Source organism: Bombina bombina, chromosome 8 (assembly GCF_027579735.1).
Source record: "Bombina bombina isolate aBomBom1 chromosome 8, aBomBom1.pri, whole genome shotgun sequence".
NCBI lineage: Eukaryota > Metazoa > Chordata > Amphibia > Anura > Bombinatoridae > Bombina > Bombina bombina.
This window is the reverse complement of record NC_069506.1, coordinates 273,224,110-273,243,915: the sequence shown is the minus strand read 5'-3', so window position 1 is coordinate 273,243,915 and position 19,806 is coordinate 273,224,110. Positions and strand designations below refer to the sequence as shown.

Sequence of the window (19,806 nt, the reverse complement as noted above, 5' to 3'; positions counted from 1 at the left end):
CTATTTAGGTTTTGTGCTACCCTAGGTTAGGCCTATAAAAATCTGCTGCCCAAAACCCCACCCCGAACCTTATATATTTTTTACAACCAGAGGCCAGGTACTGCATCAACTAAACAGCCAGGGATCTTGTTTATAAAATTAATAAATAATACATTTGGATGGTCATAATAAATATGATGTCCTCTTTAAATCTTGCTAGTTTGCCTAGGCCAAAAATATGCCCCTGAGAGTAGCTACAGTCTGTTTGTTTCAGTATTGGCTCCCAACAAGACGTTTCTCACCATCTCTCTTTCTCTCTGCAGCCTAGGCTGGAGTCCACCATTTTTTCTACCTGACCCAGTATGTCCCATCTGTCCTCCACCCTAAAGAGATATGGTGACAACATATACACCAAAAGCTACAGCAGCATCAGCTCATACACCAGCAATCTCAGTTCTTCCTATGGTGATCGTGATAAGCTGCCCTATAAATCAAGCCTGGGTGGCTCCTACGTCTCTAGCACCTCCAGCCCGCGCACCTATCCTGAGCTGGACAGAAACTTACCTCGTCTTGACGTGACAAGCAAGAGAAATGAAATATTGGGACGTTCTCCTGCCAAATATGGAGGGTCAAGTAGTTTTAATACATACTCCTATGGTTACAGCAGTTATTCCCCCCTTGCACCCTCTTCCATCTCTTCTCTGGCCCGAAAAAAGTCATCTAGTCACACAGACTTGTCCCTTGGGCTCTCGGAGCTGCGAACCTCAGACACTTACTATCCTCGTAGCCCTGCATTGACACGCAACCGCTTTGAAGTAGATGGGACATCAAGAGCTTCCAGGGCTGCAAGCAACAGCGAGTTTAATGATATCTATGGGAAGAAAAGAGGAACTTACAACAGTTATGGGATCCCCAGGGTGGCTGCTACTGAGACACCTGCTTTTACTACAAAGACCAGCACACGTTACGGCTACTCATATGAGAAGAATGAGGGATCCAGTAACAAAGAGATGCAGGTGAGTGCATGATTAAATATACAGGGTAAGAACATGTGATGACCCTCTTATAAATATTATATCTGCAGCTTTGCAAGCGCTTGTTCATCTGGTCATAAAATCCCATACTTTCCACTCTATGGGACCGATTTACCAAGCCCCATATCGGCCCCAATGCCTCTGTTTCCGCGTGAGCCTTCAGGCTCACCGGAAACAGGAGTTAAGAAGCAGTGGTCCTTAGAACGCTGCTCCTTAACTCGTCTGCCGCCTCTGAGGCTGCGGACATCAATCCGCCTGATCTCATACGATCGGGTTCATTGACACATTACCTGCTAGCAGCCGCGAATCTGCAGGGGGCAGCATTGCACAAGCAGTTCACCAGAACTGCTTGTGCAATGTTAAATGCCAACAGCGTATGCTGTCGGCATTCAGCGATGTCGGGGGGTGGATATGATTGCTACAGCGGGTCATGTCCGACAGTTAGTAAATCGGCCCCTATATCTTCTCATTGGGGTAAATTTCTATATGTGCGGACAGACATGATCCACTATAGCGAACCATTTCCGCTGCACATCGATAATTGCCGACAGCATACGCTGTCTGCATTTATCATTGCACCAGCAGTGCAATACCGCCCCCTGCAGATTCGCGGCCAACCGGCCGCTAGCAGGGGGTGTCAATCAGCCCGATCGTACATGATCGGGCGGATTGCTATACGCCACCTCAGTGGTGGCGTATAAGTTTAGGAGCAGCAGTCTTAAGACCGCTGTTTCTTAACTCCTGTTTCCGGCGAGCCTGAAGACTCGCGCGGAAACAAGGGGAACAGGGGCCATTCGGTCCTTGTTAAATAGACCCCATTGTCTCTTTACATGATTATTTTATCTGTTATTTCTATCATTCCCCTTCTTATCTTCCTTTCATGGGAGAACTGTAGCATCTTTTGAAACAAAAGTCCCATTTGTCTGTTTAATAACAAGAAATGTATTATGTTATACATTATTTTTCATTCCCTGACTAAGGCCTATCTTGGTGTGACTTATGTATGAGGACAATGCACATGCTACAAGTAGGAATTCTCACCTATATCCTAAATCTTAAAGAGATAGGAAAGTCAAAATTAAAGTTGTATGATTCTGACAGAGCATGTCATTTTAAGAAACTTTTAAATGCACTTCTATTTTCAAAAATGCTTCGTTCTCTTGGTATCCCTTATTGAAAATGAATACACACATATCCTATACTATTGGGAGCTAGCTGCTGATTGGTGCCTGCACACATTTGTCTCTTGTGATTGGCTAACTAGATGTGTTCATCTAGCTGCTAGTAGTGCAATGCTGTTTCCTCAGCAAAGGATAGCAAGGGAATTAAGCAAATTTGATAATAGAAGTAAATTAGAAAAGTTGTTTAAGAATTGTATTTTATATCCAGATCATGAAAGAAAAAATTCTGGTTTCCTGTCCCTTTAATTTTACTCTACTGGGAGCGATACCTGAAAGAGCATGAAACCTGGTCCCAATGATTTTACTACAGTATATGCTTATGGTGTATCAGTTGCTATAATGTGTGTGTACTCAGGAAAAGGATCATTGTTATCCTTCTATGGCCCCTTAAAAACCCCTCAACTGGGCTATTAAATCATAGAACAACATAAAGTAACGTCTGACCTTGTGCACAGTAAATATTTACTACATTGCCTGTGCACAGCATACATGAGCCTCGTCATAGTAAAGAGATCAAGGAATGGACAACACAATTTATATCTTTAGAGGAGACTCTCCTTCCCAAAATTACACATAGTGGCCGATTTATGAAAGTGTGGACGGACATGACCCGCTGTAGTGATCATGTCCGCCGCACATCGATAAATGCCGACAGCATATGCTGTCAGCATTTATCATTGCACAAGCAGTTCTGATGAACTGCTTGTGCAATGCCGTACCCTGCAGGGAGTGCCAATCAACCCGATCGTATGCAATCAGGCTGATTGCGGTCCGCCGCTTCAGAGCAAGGGGACGAGTTAAGGAGTAGCGGTCTTAAGAAAGTTGCATAAGGAGGAAAGATATGGATATTATTCATGGGGACCAAAAGGAGAAATGGGGTAAGAAATGAAGGAAAAAAATAAAAAGATGTGAGACAGAAGAATAAAGATGCATACAGATAAATAAGGGGTGATAGGGAAATAAAGTCATAAAATATTTTATGACAGATGGTCTACATTTTTCCCAATATTTGATCTGTAAAGCATTTTTGTCTGACTCATTGAGAAAACATAAATGTTATACATTAAGACAGTATTTGAATATAGTTGCTACTAGGCTTGTGCATTTGTTTAATTACAAATGCATATTCATAACGAAAATACAGATATCCATTTTGTTTTCACAAAATTTAAAGAAAATATATAATAATGAAATCCATTAGTATAAATTAGTTTCCTTTAAATTACCTTTAAAAAGGTAAACTGCTTACCTATAGCGCTCTGGGGAGCCGCGCTAATCCCAATTCTTCTTCAAAGAGCCTCGCTAATAGGAGGCTTAGCACGCTGTGAAGAAGGGTCGGGATTAGCGTGATTCCCCAGTGCGCTATAGGTAAGCATAGAACTGCAGGTGATACAGTAAAGGAACATTTATATTTGTTGTAATGAAAATGAATGTAAATGTTAGAGAATACTCAGTATTTGTTTTGTGCAGCACACGAATATTCAGAAAAACTAAATTTTCAGAATATTCATTCAGAATGATTCGTCCAAAACGAATTATTCAGTGGTGCATAAGTCTAGTTGCTACAATACGATTCAATAGATAGCTTCAAAGTTGCACCTTGCTAATCTAACAGCTACATTTTCAGAACACCTGAACTTTGCAATATACAAATATGTATAGATACATAGCAAAGCATTTACAAACTGTCACCTGGTCACGCACTTCAAGTATCCCTAGCCACAACCTGTCCCACTCACCTATCCGTGACCCGTCCTTCCTTCTCAAGAAACTTCAACCACAACCACAAGAAAAATTCTAACACAAAAGCTACACAAATACTTCAGTCTGCCAGAGTATGTCAGTTTTGCATTACTGACACTAGATAATAATGGTTAATTGAGAGAAGTCTGCCATTTTAAGTGAATAATATGTCCCTTTAAGATGCAGGTGATTGCAGAAAAGTGGCAATTACCTGCAGCAGCCATACAGTTGTTTTGCCTGTTGGGAGGTATGCTCTGATAGAGTCCCTATTTCCCACCATGTCATCTAAAAGATGCAAGTGACCCATAGATTAAAAAGGTAAAAGTCCCTCTATATATATATATATATATATATATATATATATATATATATATATATATATATATATATATATATATATATATATACTAGTCGCTAAGCTGTCTAATTTTTGTTTAACAACCTATTTTGTAACTCTTCTTTTTTATAAATAAGTGGGAAAGCCTACTCAGAGGGCAGTATTTTGTGGTGACGGAACCACCCTGCCATTTTTGGAAGGGCATTCTATTGTGGATTCTTTCACCACCCTGCCATTTTCGGAATCCACCAGGATGTTGCTCTCTCTCCCCCTCTCTTTTGCTCTCTCTCCCCCCTCTCTTTTGCTCTCTCTCCCCCCTCTTTTGCTCTCTCTCCCCCCTCTCTTTTGCTCTCTCTCCCCCCTCTTTTGCTCTCTCTCCCCCCTCTCCCCTCTCTTTTGCTCTCTCTCGCCTCTCTTTTGTATGTATATGTGTGTGTGTGTGTATATATATATATATATATATATATATATATATACTAGTCGATAAGCCGTCTAATTTTTGTTTAACAACCTATTTTGTAACTCTTCTTTTTTATAAATAAGTGGGAAAGCCTACCCAGAGGGCAGTATTTTGTGGTGACGGAACCACCCTGCCATTTTTGGAAGGGCATTCTATTGTGGTGACGGAACCACCCTGCCATTTTCAGAATCCACCTGGATGCAGCTTACGCTGCATCCAGTTGGATTCAAAGAATGGCAGGGTGGTGAAAGAATCCACCTGGATGCAGCTTACGCTGCATCCACGTGGATTCTTTCACCACCCTGCCATTTTCGGAATCCACCTGGATGTTGCTCTCTCTCCCCCTCTCTTTTGCTCTCTCTCCCCCCTCTCTTTTGCTCTCTCCCCCCCCCTCTTTTGCTCTCTCTCCCCCCTCTCCCCTCTCTTTTGCTCTCTCTCCCCTCTCTTTTGCTCTCTCTCCCCTCTCTTTTGCTCTCTCTCCCCTCTCTTTTGCTCTCTCTCCAGCTCTCATTTGCTCTCTCTCTCCCCCTCTCTTTTGCTCTCTCTCTTCCCCTCTCTTTTGTTCTCTCTCTTCCCCTCTCTTTTGCACTCTCTTTCCCTCTCTTTTGCACTCTCTTTCCCCCTCTCTTTTGCTCTCTCCCCCTCTCTTTTGCGCTCTCTCTCCCCCCTCTCGTTTGCACTCTCACCCCCTCTCTTTTGCTCTCTCTCTCCCTCTCTCTTTTGCTCTCTCCCCCCTCTCTTTTGCTCTCTCTCCCCTCTCATTTGCTCTCTCTCCCCTCTCTTTTGCTTTCTCTCTCCCCTCTCTTTTGCTCTCTCTCTCCCCTCTCTTTTGCTATCTCTCCAGCTCTCATTTGCTCTCTCTCCAGCTCTCATTTGCTCTCTCTCTCCCCCTCTCTTTTGCTCTCTCTCTTCCCCTCTCTTTTGTTCTCTCTCTTCCCCTCTCTTTTGCACTCTCTTTCCCCCTCTCTTTTGCTCTCTCCCCCTCTCTTTTGCGCTCTCTCTCCCCCTCTCGTTTGCACTCTCACCCCCTCTCTTTTGCTCTCTCTCTCCCTCTCTCTTTTGCTCTCTCCCCCCTCTCTTTTGCTCTCTCTCCCCACTCATTTGCTCTTTCTCTCCTCTCTTTTGCTTTCTCTCTCCCCTCTCTTTTGCTCTCTCTCTCCCCTCTCTTTTGCTATCTCTCCAGCTCTCATTTGCTCTCTCTCCCCTTCTCTTTTGCTTTCTCTCACCCCCTCTTTTTTACGCTCTTTTATGCGCTCTCTCTCCCCCTCTCTTTTGCGCTCTCTCTCCCCCTCTCTTTTGCTTTCTCCCCCTCTCTTTTGCTCTCTCCCCCCTCTATTTTGCTCTCCCCTCTCTTTTGCTCTCCCTCCCCCCTCTCATTTGCTCTCTCTCCTCTCTCTTTTGCTCTCCCTCTCTCTTCTCTTTTGCTCTCTCCCCCCTCTTTTGCTCTCTCCCCCCTTCTCTTTTACTCTCTCCCCCCTTCTCTTTTGCTCTCTCCCCCCTTCTTTTTTGCTCCCTCCCCCTTCTCTTTTGCTCTCTCCCCCTTCTCTTTTGCTCTCTCCCCCTTCTATTTTGCTCTCTCCCCCCTTCTATTTTGCTCTCTCCCCCTTCTCTTTTGCTCTCTCTCTCCCCTCTCATTTGCTCTCTCTCTCCCATCTCATTTGCTCTCTCTCCCCTCTCTTTTGCTCTCTCTCTCCCCTCTCTTTTTCTCTCTCTCCAGCTCTCATTTGTTCTCTCTCTCTCTCCCCCTCTCTTTTGCGCTCTCTCTCCCCCTCTCTTTTGCTCTCTCCCCCCTCTCTTTTGCTCTCCCTCTCCCCCTCTCTTTTGCTTTCTCCCCTCTGTCTTTTGCTCTCCCCCTCTCTTTTGCTTTCTCCCCCCTCTGTTTTGCTCTCCCCTATATTTTGCTCTCCCTCTCCCCTCTCATTTGCTCTCTCTCTCCTCTCTATTTTGCTCCCCCTCTCCCCTCTCATTTGCTCTCTCTCTCCTCTCTATTTTGCTCTCTCCCTCTCCCCTCTCTTTTGCTCTCTCCTCCCTTTTGCTCTCTCCTTCTCTTTTGCTCTCTCCCCCTTCTCTTTTGCTCTCTCCCCCTTCTCTTTTGCTCTCTCCCCCTTCTCTTTTGCTCTCTCCCCCCTTCTCTTTTCTCTCTCCCCATGTCCTTTTTTTTAATTGGGGCACTCCCACTGCCTCCCCTTCCCTGCTGAGCCGCCCACCTGTCACCCGCTCACACCTCCCACTTTCAAGAAAATATCCAAAGTTGCAAATGATGAAAAAAAGCACTCGCTGAATATAATATAAAACATTAATCTCATTAATTTGGATACCTGTTTTTTTAATATAATTTATTAAATGTTACGTTTTATATTATATTCAGCGAGTGCCTTTTTTCATCATTTGCAACATTATATATATATTTATATATATTAGATATGTGCGATTCGTTTCGGATCGATTCAGAAAATTCGTCAAATTCGGCGATTCGGATCGAACCGAATTTCCGAATTAAAATACTGCCGAATTTACAGAATAAATCCGAATTACTTCGGATTTATTCGGTAAATTCGGATGGCCATGGATTACACTACTATTGTACAGTATAAGTCTAATCCCACCTAACACTTACCGAAATTCCGAACCAAACCCAATCGAACTGAATCCAGACGAATTTATTACATAATACTAGTCTAATCCCACCTAACACTTACCGAAATCCCGAATTTCCGAACCGAACCGAATCCAGACGAATTTTTTCGAATCCGAACAAATCCGAAACTAATTTATTCGAATCCGAATGAATCCAAAACAAATCCGAACCAAATTGATTCAAATTTTTCCGAATTCTAATCGCTCCGAACCGAAATTCGAAAAAATCCGAATCGATACGAACCGAACCAAATTTTTTCTCCATGCACATGTCTAATATATATGTATATATGTGTATTTATGTGTTTAAATAAATAAATATAAATATATATATATATTTATATATATATATATACACAGTACTAATTAGGCCACCATCAGCTTTGTTGTTTTAGCAAAGTTTTAAATGACCATCCATATTTATTTTTCAGTCTCTTTATTAAGATACAAACAGAAAATACAGAAAATATGTACACAAAATATAAAAAAACACAATTTTTAGAACAAAATGGCTTTTTCAGGCAAAAGTTAGTATTTAGAGGCCCATTTATCAAGCTACGAATAGAGCTTGAGGGCCCGTGTTTCTGGCGAGTCTTCAGACTCGCCAGAAACAGCAGTTATGAAGCAGCGGTCTAAAGTCTGCTGCTCCATAACCCTGTCCGCCTGCTCTGAGCAGGCAGATAGACATCGCCGGAATTCAACCTGATCAAGTACGATCGGGTTGATTGACACCTCCCTGCTGGCTGCTGATTGGCTGCGAGTCTGCAGGGGGTGACGTTGCACCAATAGCTCTTGTGAGCTATTGGTGCAACCACACTGTCGGATCAGGTACGACAGACATTTGATAAATAGGCCTCTTAGTGTGACCTCCCTTGGCATTAAGCACATCTTGAACTCTTTTGGGGAGACTGTCCTGATGTTTTCTGAAGTAATCTTCTGGTATATTATACCAGGCTTCTTTCAGCACGTCCCAGAGTTCTTATTTAGATTTAGGTTGTCTTTTATTTATTTATCTGTTCAGGTAATCCCATACTGCCTCTATATTATTCAGGTCTGGACTCTGTGGAGGCAAGTCCATGACTGTCAGTGTTTTATCAGCTGTTTTTCTCTCCAAATATGATTTCACTGCATTAGCAATGTGATTGGGATCATTATCATGCTGAAAAATAAAACCATTCCCAATCAGGCGCTTTCCAGAAGGGATAGTATAATGAATTAAAACCTGTCTGTACTTTCAGCATTCATGATCCCATCAATTCGGACAATATTGCCAACCCCACTGGCAGAAATGCAGCCCCAAACCAGGAGAGACCTTCCACTAGGGATGGGCGAATGTGTAAATTTTCGAATTTCGAATGTAGAACGAATGTTATTACCGAAATTCGAATTCTAAATCCGAATGTCGATAAGAACGAATATTCTTAAAAATTCGAAAATCGAATGTTATTTACAGTTTTCGAATGTCACTTTCGAATTTGAATGTTTATAATTATATCGAATGTCCACATTCGAAATTTCGAATTTAACATTCTATTTAACAAATACTATTCAGAAGTTCAATAGTTCATGTGGTAGGGCGGGAATCTAGTAAATTGATACATAATAGATACAAATATATCATTTTGAATGTTTCCATATAGAATATTGCATAATTTGAATATTACATTTAAAGAAAACATTAGAAATACTATTACAAACATATAAATTTGAATTTTTCGAATTCGAATATAAATTTGAATTTTTCGAATTCGAATATTGCATAATTCGAATATTACTTTTAAAGAAAAAGCATTAGAAATACTATTACAATCTAAATTCGAATTTTTCGAATTCGAATATTGCATAATTTGAATATTACATTTAAAGAAAAAGCATTAGAAATACTATTACAATCTAAATTCGAATTTTTCGAATTCGAATATTGCATAATTTGAATATTACATTTAAAGAAAAAGCATTAGAAATACTATTACAATCTAAATTCGAATTTTTCGAATTCGAATATTGCATAATTCGAATATTACTTTTAAAGAAAAAGCATTAGAAATACTATTACAATCTAAATTCGAATTTTTCGAATTCGAATATTGCATAATTCGAATATTACATTTAAAGAAAAAGCATTAGAAATACTATTACAATCTAAATTCAAATTTTTCGAATTCGAATATTGCATAATTCGAATATTACATTTAAAGAAAAAGCATTAGAAATACTATTACAATCTAAATTCAAATTTTTCGAAAATAATATTTTCGAATGTAATCGTAAAATTCGAAACCGAACATTCGAAAATCGAATGTTAGAATGTTATGTAAACATTCGAAATTCGATTCGAACGAACGAATGTGTTAAAATTCGGGCCGTTTTTCGAATGTTGCGAAACATTCGCCCATCCCTACCTTCCACCATGTTTCACTGAAGACCTCAAGCACTCATTCTTTCATCTCTCTCCAACTCTTCTTTTCACATATAGTCAACGATTAGATCCAAAAATTTCAAACTTAGATTTGTCACTCCATAATACTCTTTTCCACTGATCTTGATTCCAATCTTTCGCCTAGATTAAGAGTGTCGCGCTAACTGTAGTTCAAGTGCGCTATGGGTTTTTTCCAGCTCCCTAGAGTGTCTTCATACTATTTAAAGGGACAGTCTAGCCAAAATGAAACTTTCATCATTCAGATAGGTCATGTCATTTTAAACAACTTTCCAATTTACTTTTATTATCAAATTTGCTTTGTTCCTTTGGTGGTATTTTTGAAAAGCTAAACCTAGGTAGGCTCAAACTGATTTCTAAACCGTTGAAAACCACCCCTTAGCTCAGAGCATTTTGAAAGTTTTTCACAGTTAGACAGTACTAGTTCATGTGTGTCATGTAGATAACATTGTGCTCACTCCCGTGGAGTGATTTAGGAGTCTGCACTGATTGGCTAAACTGCATGTCTGTCAAAAGCACTGAGATAAGGGGGCAGTCTGCAGAGGCTTAGATACAAGGTAATCACAGAGGTAAAACATATATTAATATAACTCTGTTGGTTATGCAAAACTGGGGAATGGGTAATAAAGGGATTATCTATCTTTTTAAACAATAAAAATTCTGGTGTAGACTGTCCCTTTAATAACATAAAGACCGGTGAGGCTAGAGAGGCTGAAGACACTCTAGGGAGCTGGGGAAAAAAACATAGCGCACTTGCGCTACAGTTTGCGCGTCACTCATAATACAGGCGTTTGTGAGCTTTGGCATATCTTATCCTTTTCACCCTGTTCCCCTTTCGAAAAAGTGGTTTCTTGGTTGCTACCCTTCCACAAAGACCATTCCTGATCAAGCTTCTTCGGACTGTAGAAGAGTCAACTTGGCATTCAGATGAAGCTGCCAGATGCTGAGCCAGGTCCTTGCTGGAAGAAACTCTGAGAAACATCTCATCAGATTTTGTAAATTATCTTAGCCTTTCAGTTCTTTTTTTGTCCTTGACCTCTCCTGATTCTTCAAATTTCTTTATAACAGATTGAAAACCACATCTTGAGTATCCAGATTGTTTGCTGATTTCCCTTTGAGGGTGGCCTTGCTAATGCAAAAGTATGATTTTATGTCTAGAGTTGAAGAAATGTGGTTTTCTCACAGGTCCTTCTCTATGTCCTACTGGCTCCACCGAAAAACAAGACACCTAGTATATCTTGGAGGTAGTTACAAATAAGAAGAGAGTCTAGGGAGCGCCTCAAAGTGGGCAGAGGATAATTTAGTTGTGGTTGTTAAATAAAATTGAAGTGATATGTGTTGATAATTAACAGATTTATTAGCGCACAGAGAATAGAATACAAGATGTAATAGTGACCAGTAAAAAATTTCTCAGTAAAAATATCACATAAAAAAAGTCATAAAAATATCACATAAAAATTAGTCATAAAAATATTCATGGATCCATGTTACATAAAAATTAAAATCAATACATAACCATAATAGACAAAATGTGCTATGCCTCGGTTAGGAGGGATAGTAGGCCAACAAATAATATTCTTAAAAAACAGTCCTTAAATGTCCTAAGTGATCCTGTTTGGACAATCTAAAGTGGCAATCTTAAATGTCTACTGAATTAGCTTGTTATTAGCTTGTAGTTAGTCAGTGTATATGCGTTTCCGCATACAATATGAGTGTTCCCTGATTTACAGGGTATGGGTGGTATTCCAAGTCTTCAAAGGCTACCCAGTCCTATAGAAAGCTCCTGAATAAAGTCTCTCCTGTGGGAAAAGTGATGTGCAAAAAGTTGATGTGACGGTGTCCAAAATGTGTCTCAACAATAATGCAAAAATAGTGAGAAAGACAATGCGATAAAAAAGATGAAAAAATTATAAAAAATAGTGAAAAATAAAATCAAATACTGAAAAAAGAGTGAAAAAATAGAGCTCCAATTTGATCAATTCAAAACACAATTGAAAGAAAAAGTTAGATGTTGAAAAACTGATAAAATACTTGTGTCAATAGTCAGTGTATCCTGTGGTATGGTTCATATCAAAGAATGGCACAATAAAACCAAAAATAGAACATAAATTCCCAGTTATAGGATTTATTTAGCGTTATTGCACTATTCTGTTATTTGTATTCCACAGGTACACTGGGAATTTATGTTCTATTTTTGGTTTTATTGTGCCATTCTTTGATATGAACCATACCACAGGATACACTGACTATTGACACAAGTATTTTATCAGTTTTTCAACATCTAACTTTTTCTTTCAATTGTGTTTTGAATTGATCAAATTGGAGCTCTATTTTTTCACTCTTTTTTCAGTATTTGATTTGATTTTATTTTTCACTATTTTTTTTATCATTTTTTCATCTTTTTTATCGCATTGTCTTTCTCACTATTTTTGCATTATTGTTGAGACACATTTTGGACACTGTCACACCAACTTTTTGCACATCACTTTTCCCACAGGAGAGACTTTATTCAGGAGCTTTCTATAGGACTGGGTAGCCTTTGAAGACTTGGAATACCACCCATACCCTGTAAATCAGGGAACACTCATATTGTATGTGGAAACGCATATACACTGACTAACTACAAGCTAATAACAAGCTAATTCAGTAGACATTTAAGATTGCCACTTTAGATTGTCCAAACAGGATCACTTAGGACATTTAAGGACTGTTTTTTAAGAATATTATTTGTTGGCCTACTATCCCTCCTAACCGAGGCATAGCACATTTTGTCTATTATGGTTATGTATTGATTTTAATTTTTATGTAACATGGATCCATGAATATTTTTATGACTAATTTTTATGTGATATTTTTATGACTTTTTTATGTGATATTTTTACTGAGAAATTTTTTACTGGTCACTATTACATCTTGTATTCTATTCTCTGTGCGCTAATAAATCTGTTAATTATCAACACATATCACTTCAATTTTATTTAACAACCACAACTAAATTATCCTCTGCCCACTTTGAGGCGCTCCTTAGACTCTCTTCTTATATGATTTTATGTCTTTCAAATTCTGTGATCTTTGGCATTTGAATGGAATGATGTGATTGAAAGTTGGTCTTATTAGCAAGCTTCCAATTAATTAAACTCATACCACGTGTATGTAATACTCAAGCCTGTTTTGGACAAACCTAGTGTAATAAAACTTTTTAATAGCAGTCATTTTGACATGAAATAGTAGTACAAATTCAGGTGTAAGCAATGACTTTAATTAGGGTTCCATTCCTTTTAAGTTTACGAGAGTCAGGTCCCTACTACTGCTCAAGTCGAAGGGGAGGTCACTGTCACTTATTTTGCCTATATAAGTTGTTTTCTCTGATTTTTTTTCTGTTTTTTTAATACTGCATACAAATATCCTGTATTTTCTGGTTGTATTCTGATAAAGAGACAGATAAATAATTATATATGGTCATTATACCATTGCAAAAACAACAAATCTAATGGTGGACTAAGACTTTTGCACGGTACTGTATATATATATATATATGTATATGTATGTGTATATATATATATTTATGTGTCTGTGTGTGTGTATATATATATATATATGTGTGTGTGTGTGTGTATTTATGTGTTTATATATGTATATTTATGTGTTTATATGTGTGTGTATATATATATATATATATATATATATATATATATGTGTGTGTGTGTGTGTGTGTGTACATACATACATATACACATAAATACACATGTAAAAACTTATATACACACACACACACACACATATATATATATATATATATATATATATATATACACTTTTAGAGCCCTTCCCAGTCAAATACCTTGAAACATCCAATATAATTTTTATTTAATTTTAATGTGTTTTTAATGGAAATACTTTAAATTCATATTTTCTTTACATGAATTTTTTTATTTTTGTTTAAAAATAAATATTTCTATTTATATATGTAAAATGACCATTAGATGGCACAGTATATGATATATCTGTGTGGGTGTGGTATGGAATGTATAAGGGTTGAAGGGTATATAAGGAAGGGGATTATGGGAAATGTTTGTAACCTTGACAAAGACCCAAATCGGGGCCGAAACATTGGAATAAACACAAAATGTTGCTGTATCTTTATGATTCTTATAAATAGAATGACTACAGAAGAGAAGTTTTTGTAGGCACAGCGCTGCAGAATCTGTTGGCGCTCTACAAATAACCGATAATAATAATAATAGGTGTGCTGACCCTTTATGGATGTATATATATATATATATATATATATATATATATATATATATAGTATATATCTGTATATACAATATATATCTATAGATATATCTATATCAGTATATATTCATATAGATATATAGGTATAGATATATATTTTACAAACAAAATCAGCTATATTACTTTAAAAATAAAAAGAACATTTTCTTATATTTGAAAAACATAGGAATCTACAGTTTTCCTAACACCTTTATGTGTAGCGCAGTTTGCCTAGTGCAGTGTCGAGTGTGCATAAGAAACAACTGATCTTTTTTTTTTGTAGAACGCCCCATAGAAGTTTATGGCGAGAAGGGGTTAGCTCAGTAGCAATATCGGATATTCCCAATTTCTGAAGTTAGTATGCACCAAGTCTTGTGTTCCCGTGCTAACTTTTTACTTTCAACTTGTAATACGTTCACTAATGTGGCTGCACTAATTTTTTTACTTCAAGCGCAGTTAGCATGTGAGGGGGAAAAAATTAGCAAGCCATTTGTAATCTGGCCCTAGGTGAATTTGGACAAGAGTAAAAGCATGCATAAATTGTCACAATTGGTTCATTTTAGAATGATCTATTATTTTTATGGACATATATTTTATTTCTACTTTTCTATTTTAGAATAAATTGCAGAATGGACAAAGTGAAAAAAAAATCTTTTTTTTTTCTAATTACAATTAGTAATTATCATTAAATAATATAGGAATCAAATCCACAATTTGTGTGTTTTTGGAAAGGTATGTTAATGTAACAATAAAATGTATTTGAATAATTAAGGAAATTATTATTCTCATGCATTTTTACCAAGTACAACATGGAAAATAGCTAAAAAAAATAAAAAAAAATAACTTCTAATATAATGAATTTTCCAGTATTGGAGTATTTCTGCTAACTAATTTTTTTTTATATACTGTTAAAACACAAAAAAAAGGGCATGATTTGTGTTTTTTTATTTTTTTATTATTGTTATTAAATTGTATACAGCTACAAATACAGTCAGTCAGGGAATATATATTTCCCAGAAACTGAAACCTAAAAAACAATTCTACATATGTGTTTTTCATTTCTGGTGTATTTACAAAGCACACATTTGTGACTTTACTCATTTGAATTTATGAGATCACCTGGCAAAGTGAAGAGTCAACACACAGCCCAGGTATCTCATTACACACAGTTGGGAATATATTCAGTTCCAGGCTATACACACACCTGTGCTATGCACCTTGTCTGTCATTGTGCAGGTGTCATACCTCTCTGCAAGGGATCACTGTGTACTCTGCCTAGATCTCCTCCCCCACATGACGTCAGGAACCTGTGAGATTCTTAGAGCTGCTTTTTGCAGCTGAGACGGTGTGTGACCAGTCTGCCTGCCAAACAAGGTTGCTGAGGTTCTTCCATAAGGAGCTATCAAATTAAAGAAGAAACAGCAGAAGCACTGGCACCAACAGTAAGCAACATTTAATGCACTTAGCGTGAACAGGCAATAAAGTACTGACACCAGAAGGAAGAAATTAAGTAATGACCTCCAGCACAAGATTCAGACAGTAAGAAAATTCATGGGATTATACCAGCAGCAAGCAAGAACATTGATGCTGTAAATCAGAGCAAACAATTAAGGACACCAGGAGCAAGCAAAAAACAAAGAACTGTCACTGGGAGCAAGCAAAAGTCCTTACCACAGCATCATGCAAGTACTAAGGTGCTGACACCTGCAGCAAGCAATAAAAGATTCCCGAGCACTTAAGAGTTCATGTACTGGCACAGAGGGCAAGCAATAATCCTGCTGATTACACAAAATTGAATATACTGATACCAGCAGCAATCAAAGTTTAAGGTACTAAAACTGTGAACAAGCAAGGTATAAAAATCAGGAGCAAGCAAAAACTAATAAACTGCCATTAGAAGCAAAGATTGCAGTCAAGCGGAAATCAATGATTTGACTTTAAGTGTAAAAGGCACACAAAGAAGCAGTGTTTTTAAATCTGAGAAAACAAATTATTAAGCTATTGACACCTTCTTTAACAAAAGTCAATGTCTCAGTAACCGGCTTTCTTGAGACAGCTAGAACCTAACATAGGGAGTAGTCCATGCAATGGCTAATATATTCCAAATAACTGAGATATCCTAAGTGACTGCCTTAAAACCTGTAGTAACCAAACGTCCCAAGGCTCTCATAACTAGAACAACCAGAAAGCCTGATTCATATTTTAGTGAAGAACAGATTTTCCTAGACTGGGATAAGCATTGGGATTCACAATATACCAAGAAGCTGATCTCTGATACCAGGAGCCTGCAAACCCAAAACTGCAGGAGCAACCCATTTACCTGAACCACAGCTAAAACTTATAGAGTGCAAGGAATTGCACATACAAGAATAGCCAGCAGGACCTAACAATGCGATCCTACAGCCTCACCATGCATAGCCTCAGCAGCCGTCGGGACTACCAAATTCCTGGAGCGGTTATTCTAGCCAGCTTGGCGGATTTCATGCTACACAGACCTAAGGTAAGACTGCTGTGAAAAAACTCAAAAGAGTAGAAAAAATTCCTAATTTAGAGGATAATGCTTATTTAGGATGGAGGTGCTGACTAAGCTGTGTTTTACTGTACAATCTGAAAAGAAAGTAGGTAGCTATAATGTTTGGGGTTTCTAGTGAGTTATGTAAAGTAACAGTCTTCTTTATATGTAAAATAACACATGGAAGTGAAGCTTGTACAAGAGATGTATATTATGAATAGCAAAGCATTTCCTTTAGATTGTAAGCTTGAGAGTCTCCAGGGGCGAAACTACAGGGGGTGCAGAGGTCGCAGGTGCGACTGGGCCCCTGAGGGTGGGGGGCCAAGCTTAAAAAAAAAACAAAACAAAAAAATACCATGTGAGTGGGACATGACTACAGGGGTTAGTGTTTCTGTTTTACCCATTGGTGTTTATGTGTGTGTGTGTGTATGTATGTGACTGTGTGTGTATTTATACATGTATGTGTGTTTGTGTAACCAGCAAATTACAGACCTTGTTACTACAGCATGGGGGGGCAGGGGGTAAACAGTGTCACTATACAGTACCACTATATACAGTATGGGGGGGGTGGACCATGTCACAGACTACTGTGGTCACTTTATAAAGTACTGGGTGGGTAGGGTCAGGCCAGCCATTTCACTGGCACATTACAGACTGTGTCACTGACTCACTATATACAGTACTGGGGGGTTAAATAGTGTCCCTATATACAGTAATAGGGGATCACACTATCTCACATACTGTGGGCACAGGGTACCTCCTTTTGCAGACATGTAATCTGATTCACATTTTTTTCTGTGTTAAATGTAAAAAAATAAATAAAAATGTATTAAATTCACCTTTTTTTGGAGGGGGGAGGGGTGGTGGGGGGGGGGGGCCCTTCTTAGATTCTTGCACCTGGGCCCTGTGGTTTCTAGTTACGCCTCTGAGAGTCTGCATAGTTTAGGTAAAAATGAATCTACAACTAACTGTACTCAATAGCAATGTCCTCTCCATCTGTTCCAATTTAAATTATTTTGATTTATAAATAATAGGTAATAATATTAATAATAATAATAATAATAATAATAAAACGAAATTCAGTTCATTACGTTTAACTGAGAAGCAACCAGTATGTTTCAACTACAATATCTCGCTGACACGCGATTCATGTTTTAATACATAGAGGACAATGACTTATAGCAGGAACCAGGGAAACGACAATCAGTTTAGTTTAAGAATGGGTTTGGCTTTGTTTGATGTTCACAGGAAGGTCAAAATTAATTTTCTTCTGAACGGAATTCCATGTTTTGTGCTCAATCATTAGCCCATATTTTTTTTTTTCATTATTGATTCTAGCTTACTATGGACCAGATTACAAACGGGGCGCTATTTAATGCTTTCGCTCAAGTGCAAACACTGCCAGAAGTAAACTTGTAACATATGCAGGTTAGCGCAAGTATTACAAGTTGAAAGCAAATGGTTTGCGCACAAGCGAAAATTGAAGCGCGACATCTTCAGATATTTCGACCGAGTTAACTTCTTCCCCCTATAGACTTCAATGGAGTGCACTGTTCAAAAAAAATAAAAAATAACACTTTTCACTTACACACTAACCCGATACCGCATTTACCCAAGTGCGCTCAGCCCGATGTGAAGAATATTTTACATTCCAATGTTCTTTACATAGAAGAAATATGTTTATTTTTAAATATATATTGCTATATATGTGTTTATTTTTTTGTAAAATATATATTTAATCCTAAATACCTATATGATTATATATAATTATAGATATATACAAATATATTTAGGAACATCTATTTAAAAATACAAAGAGCATTTTCCCCTATGTGAAGAACACTGGAATGTAAAAATATATAAATACAAACATATATATATATATATATATATATATATATATATATATCATAGGCCTTTCCATTTATCCCTTTAAGGACACAGCTTTCAGTTTGCTCAATGGTTTTATGACGGAAAAATTCCGTCATATGTCCTTAAGAGGTTAAACACCTTGTGATATACCATACACCTTTTAGCCCTTATAAAATATTTTATTTAATATTTATATGAATATTTGTATTAGTGTATATAACACTTTATTTAACCAAACAAGCACAAATTAGAATTGCTCTCATCGGTACACGTTTACTTTCAACTTGTAATACGAACAATATTCCTGCTTGGAAAGTGCAAGCATTGCAGCTCCCAAGCAGAGATAGCTGACAATTACTGGCTATGTTCTGCTGAGGAGCTGCAGTGCTTGCAGCTTCTGAGCTATATTTTATCTATGTGTTTAACCATTTAACAAGGATTAAACACATAGGGGTGGATCAGAATGCTTTACAAAAAATAGCAAAATTTTTTTCTAAAGTTGCTCATTAAAGCCACACAGCAGTAATTTTAATTGCTTGGAAGACACAATGGCAAACAGTGGCAATCACTGTCAGTGGCCCACAGGAAATAGAAGGAGAGAGAAAGGTTGTCACGTGGAGAAGCAGCCTGGAAAAAGTAATATGCTCCTATACCAAGGCACACCATCAAGGGGAGAGTTGCAATCAATGTGCTAAATCACTGCTACATAACATATTATTTGCAATCATAACTTAAAGGGACATTAAACCCATATTTTTTATTTCACGATTTAGAAAGAGCGTGCAATTTTAAACAACTTTCTAATTTACTTCTATTATCTAATATGCTTTATTCTCTTGATATCCTTTGCTGGAAAGCATATCTAGATAGGCACAGTAGCTGCTGATTGGTGGCTGCACATAGATGCCTCGTGTGATTGGCTCACCCATGTGCATTGCTATTTCTTCAACAAAGGATATCAAATAAAATTGAAGCAAATTAGATAATATAAGTAAATTGCAATGTTGTTTAAAATTGTATTCTCTCCCTGAATCATACAATGATTATTTTCATGCACCTTGATGTCTATTATTTGTTGAACCTTGTAATGGGGAAACATTACATTAAGCAAAAACAGTTCTATGAATGGGTTTTATGGAGCAATAAAAGGATATACACATAAAGAGGGATTATAAAGGTTATACAAAAGTAGTTATTGAAAGGGGTTAAATAAAGCAATAATAGTTATAGGGAAGTAGACAACTCACTGAGATTCTGTGTGAGGTGACATTAAAGGACATGAAACCCAAATTGTTTCTTTCACAATTTAGATAATGCATACAATTGTAATATTTTTCTA

At 37.6% G+C, this 19,806-nt stretch overlaps 1 protein-coding gene across 2 annotated transcripts in view; it reads left to right on the top strand.

The window, feature by feature from the left end:
* Positions 1-19,806, top strand: part of USP2 (ubiquitin specific peptidase 2) — a 121,556-nt gene that overhangs the window by 69,675 nt on the left and 32,075 nt on the right. For both annotated transcript variants that reach the window (XM_053691372.1, XM_053691371.1), the window contains exon 3: positions 303-995. In XM_053691372.1, coding sequence (XP_053547347.1) covers positions 342-995 — 654 coding nt within the window. In that variant the 5' untranslated portion in view covers positions 303-341. The remainder of the gene's footprint in view (positions 1-302; positions 996-19,806) is intronic.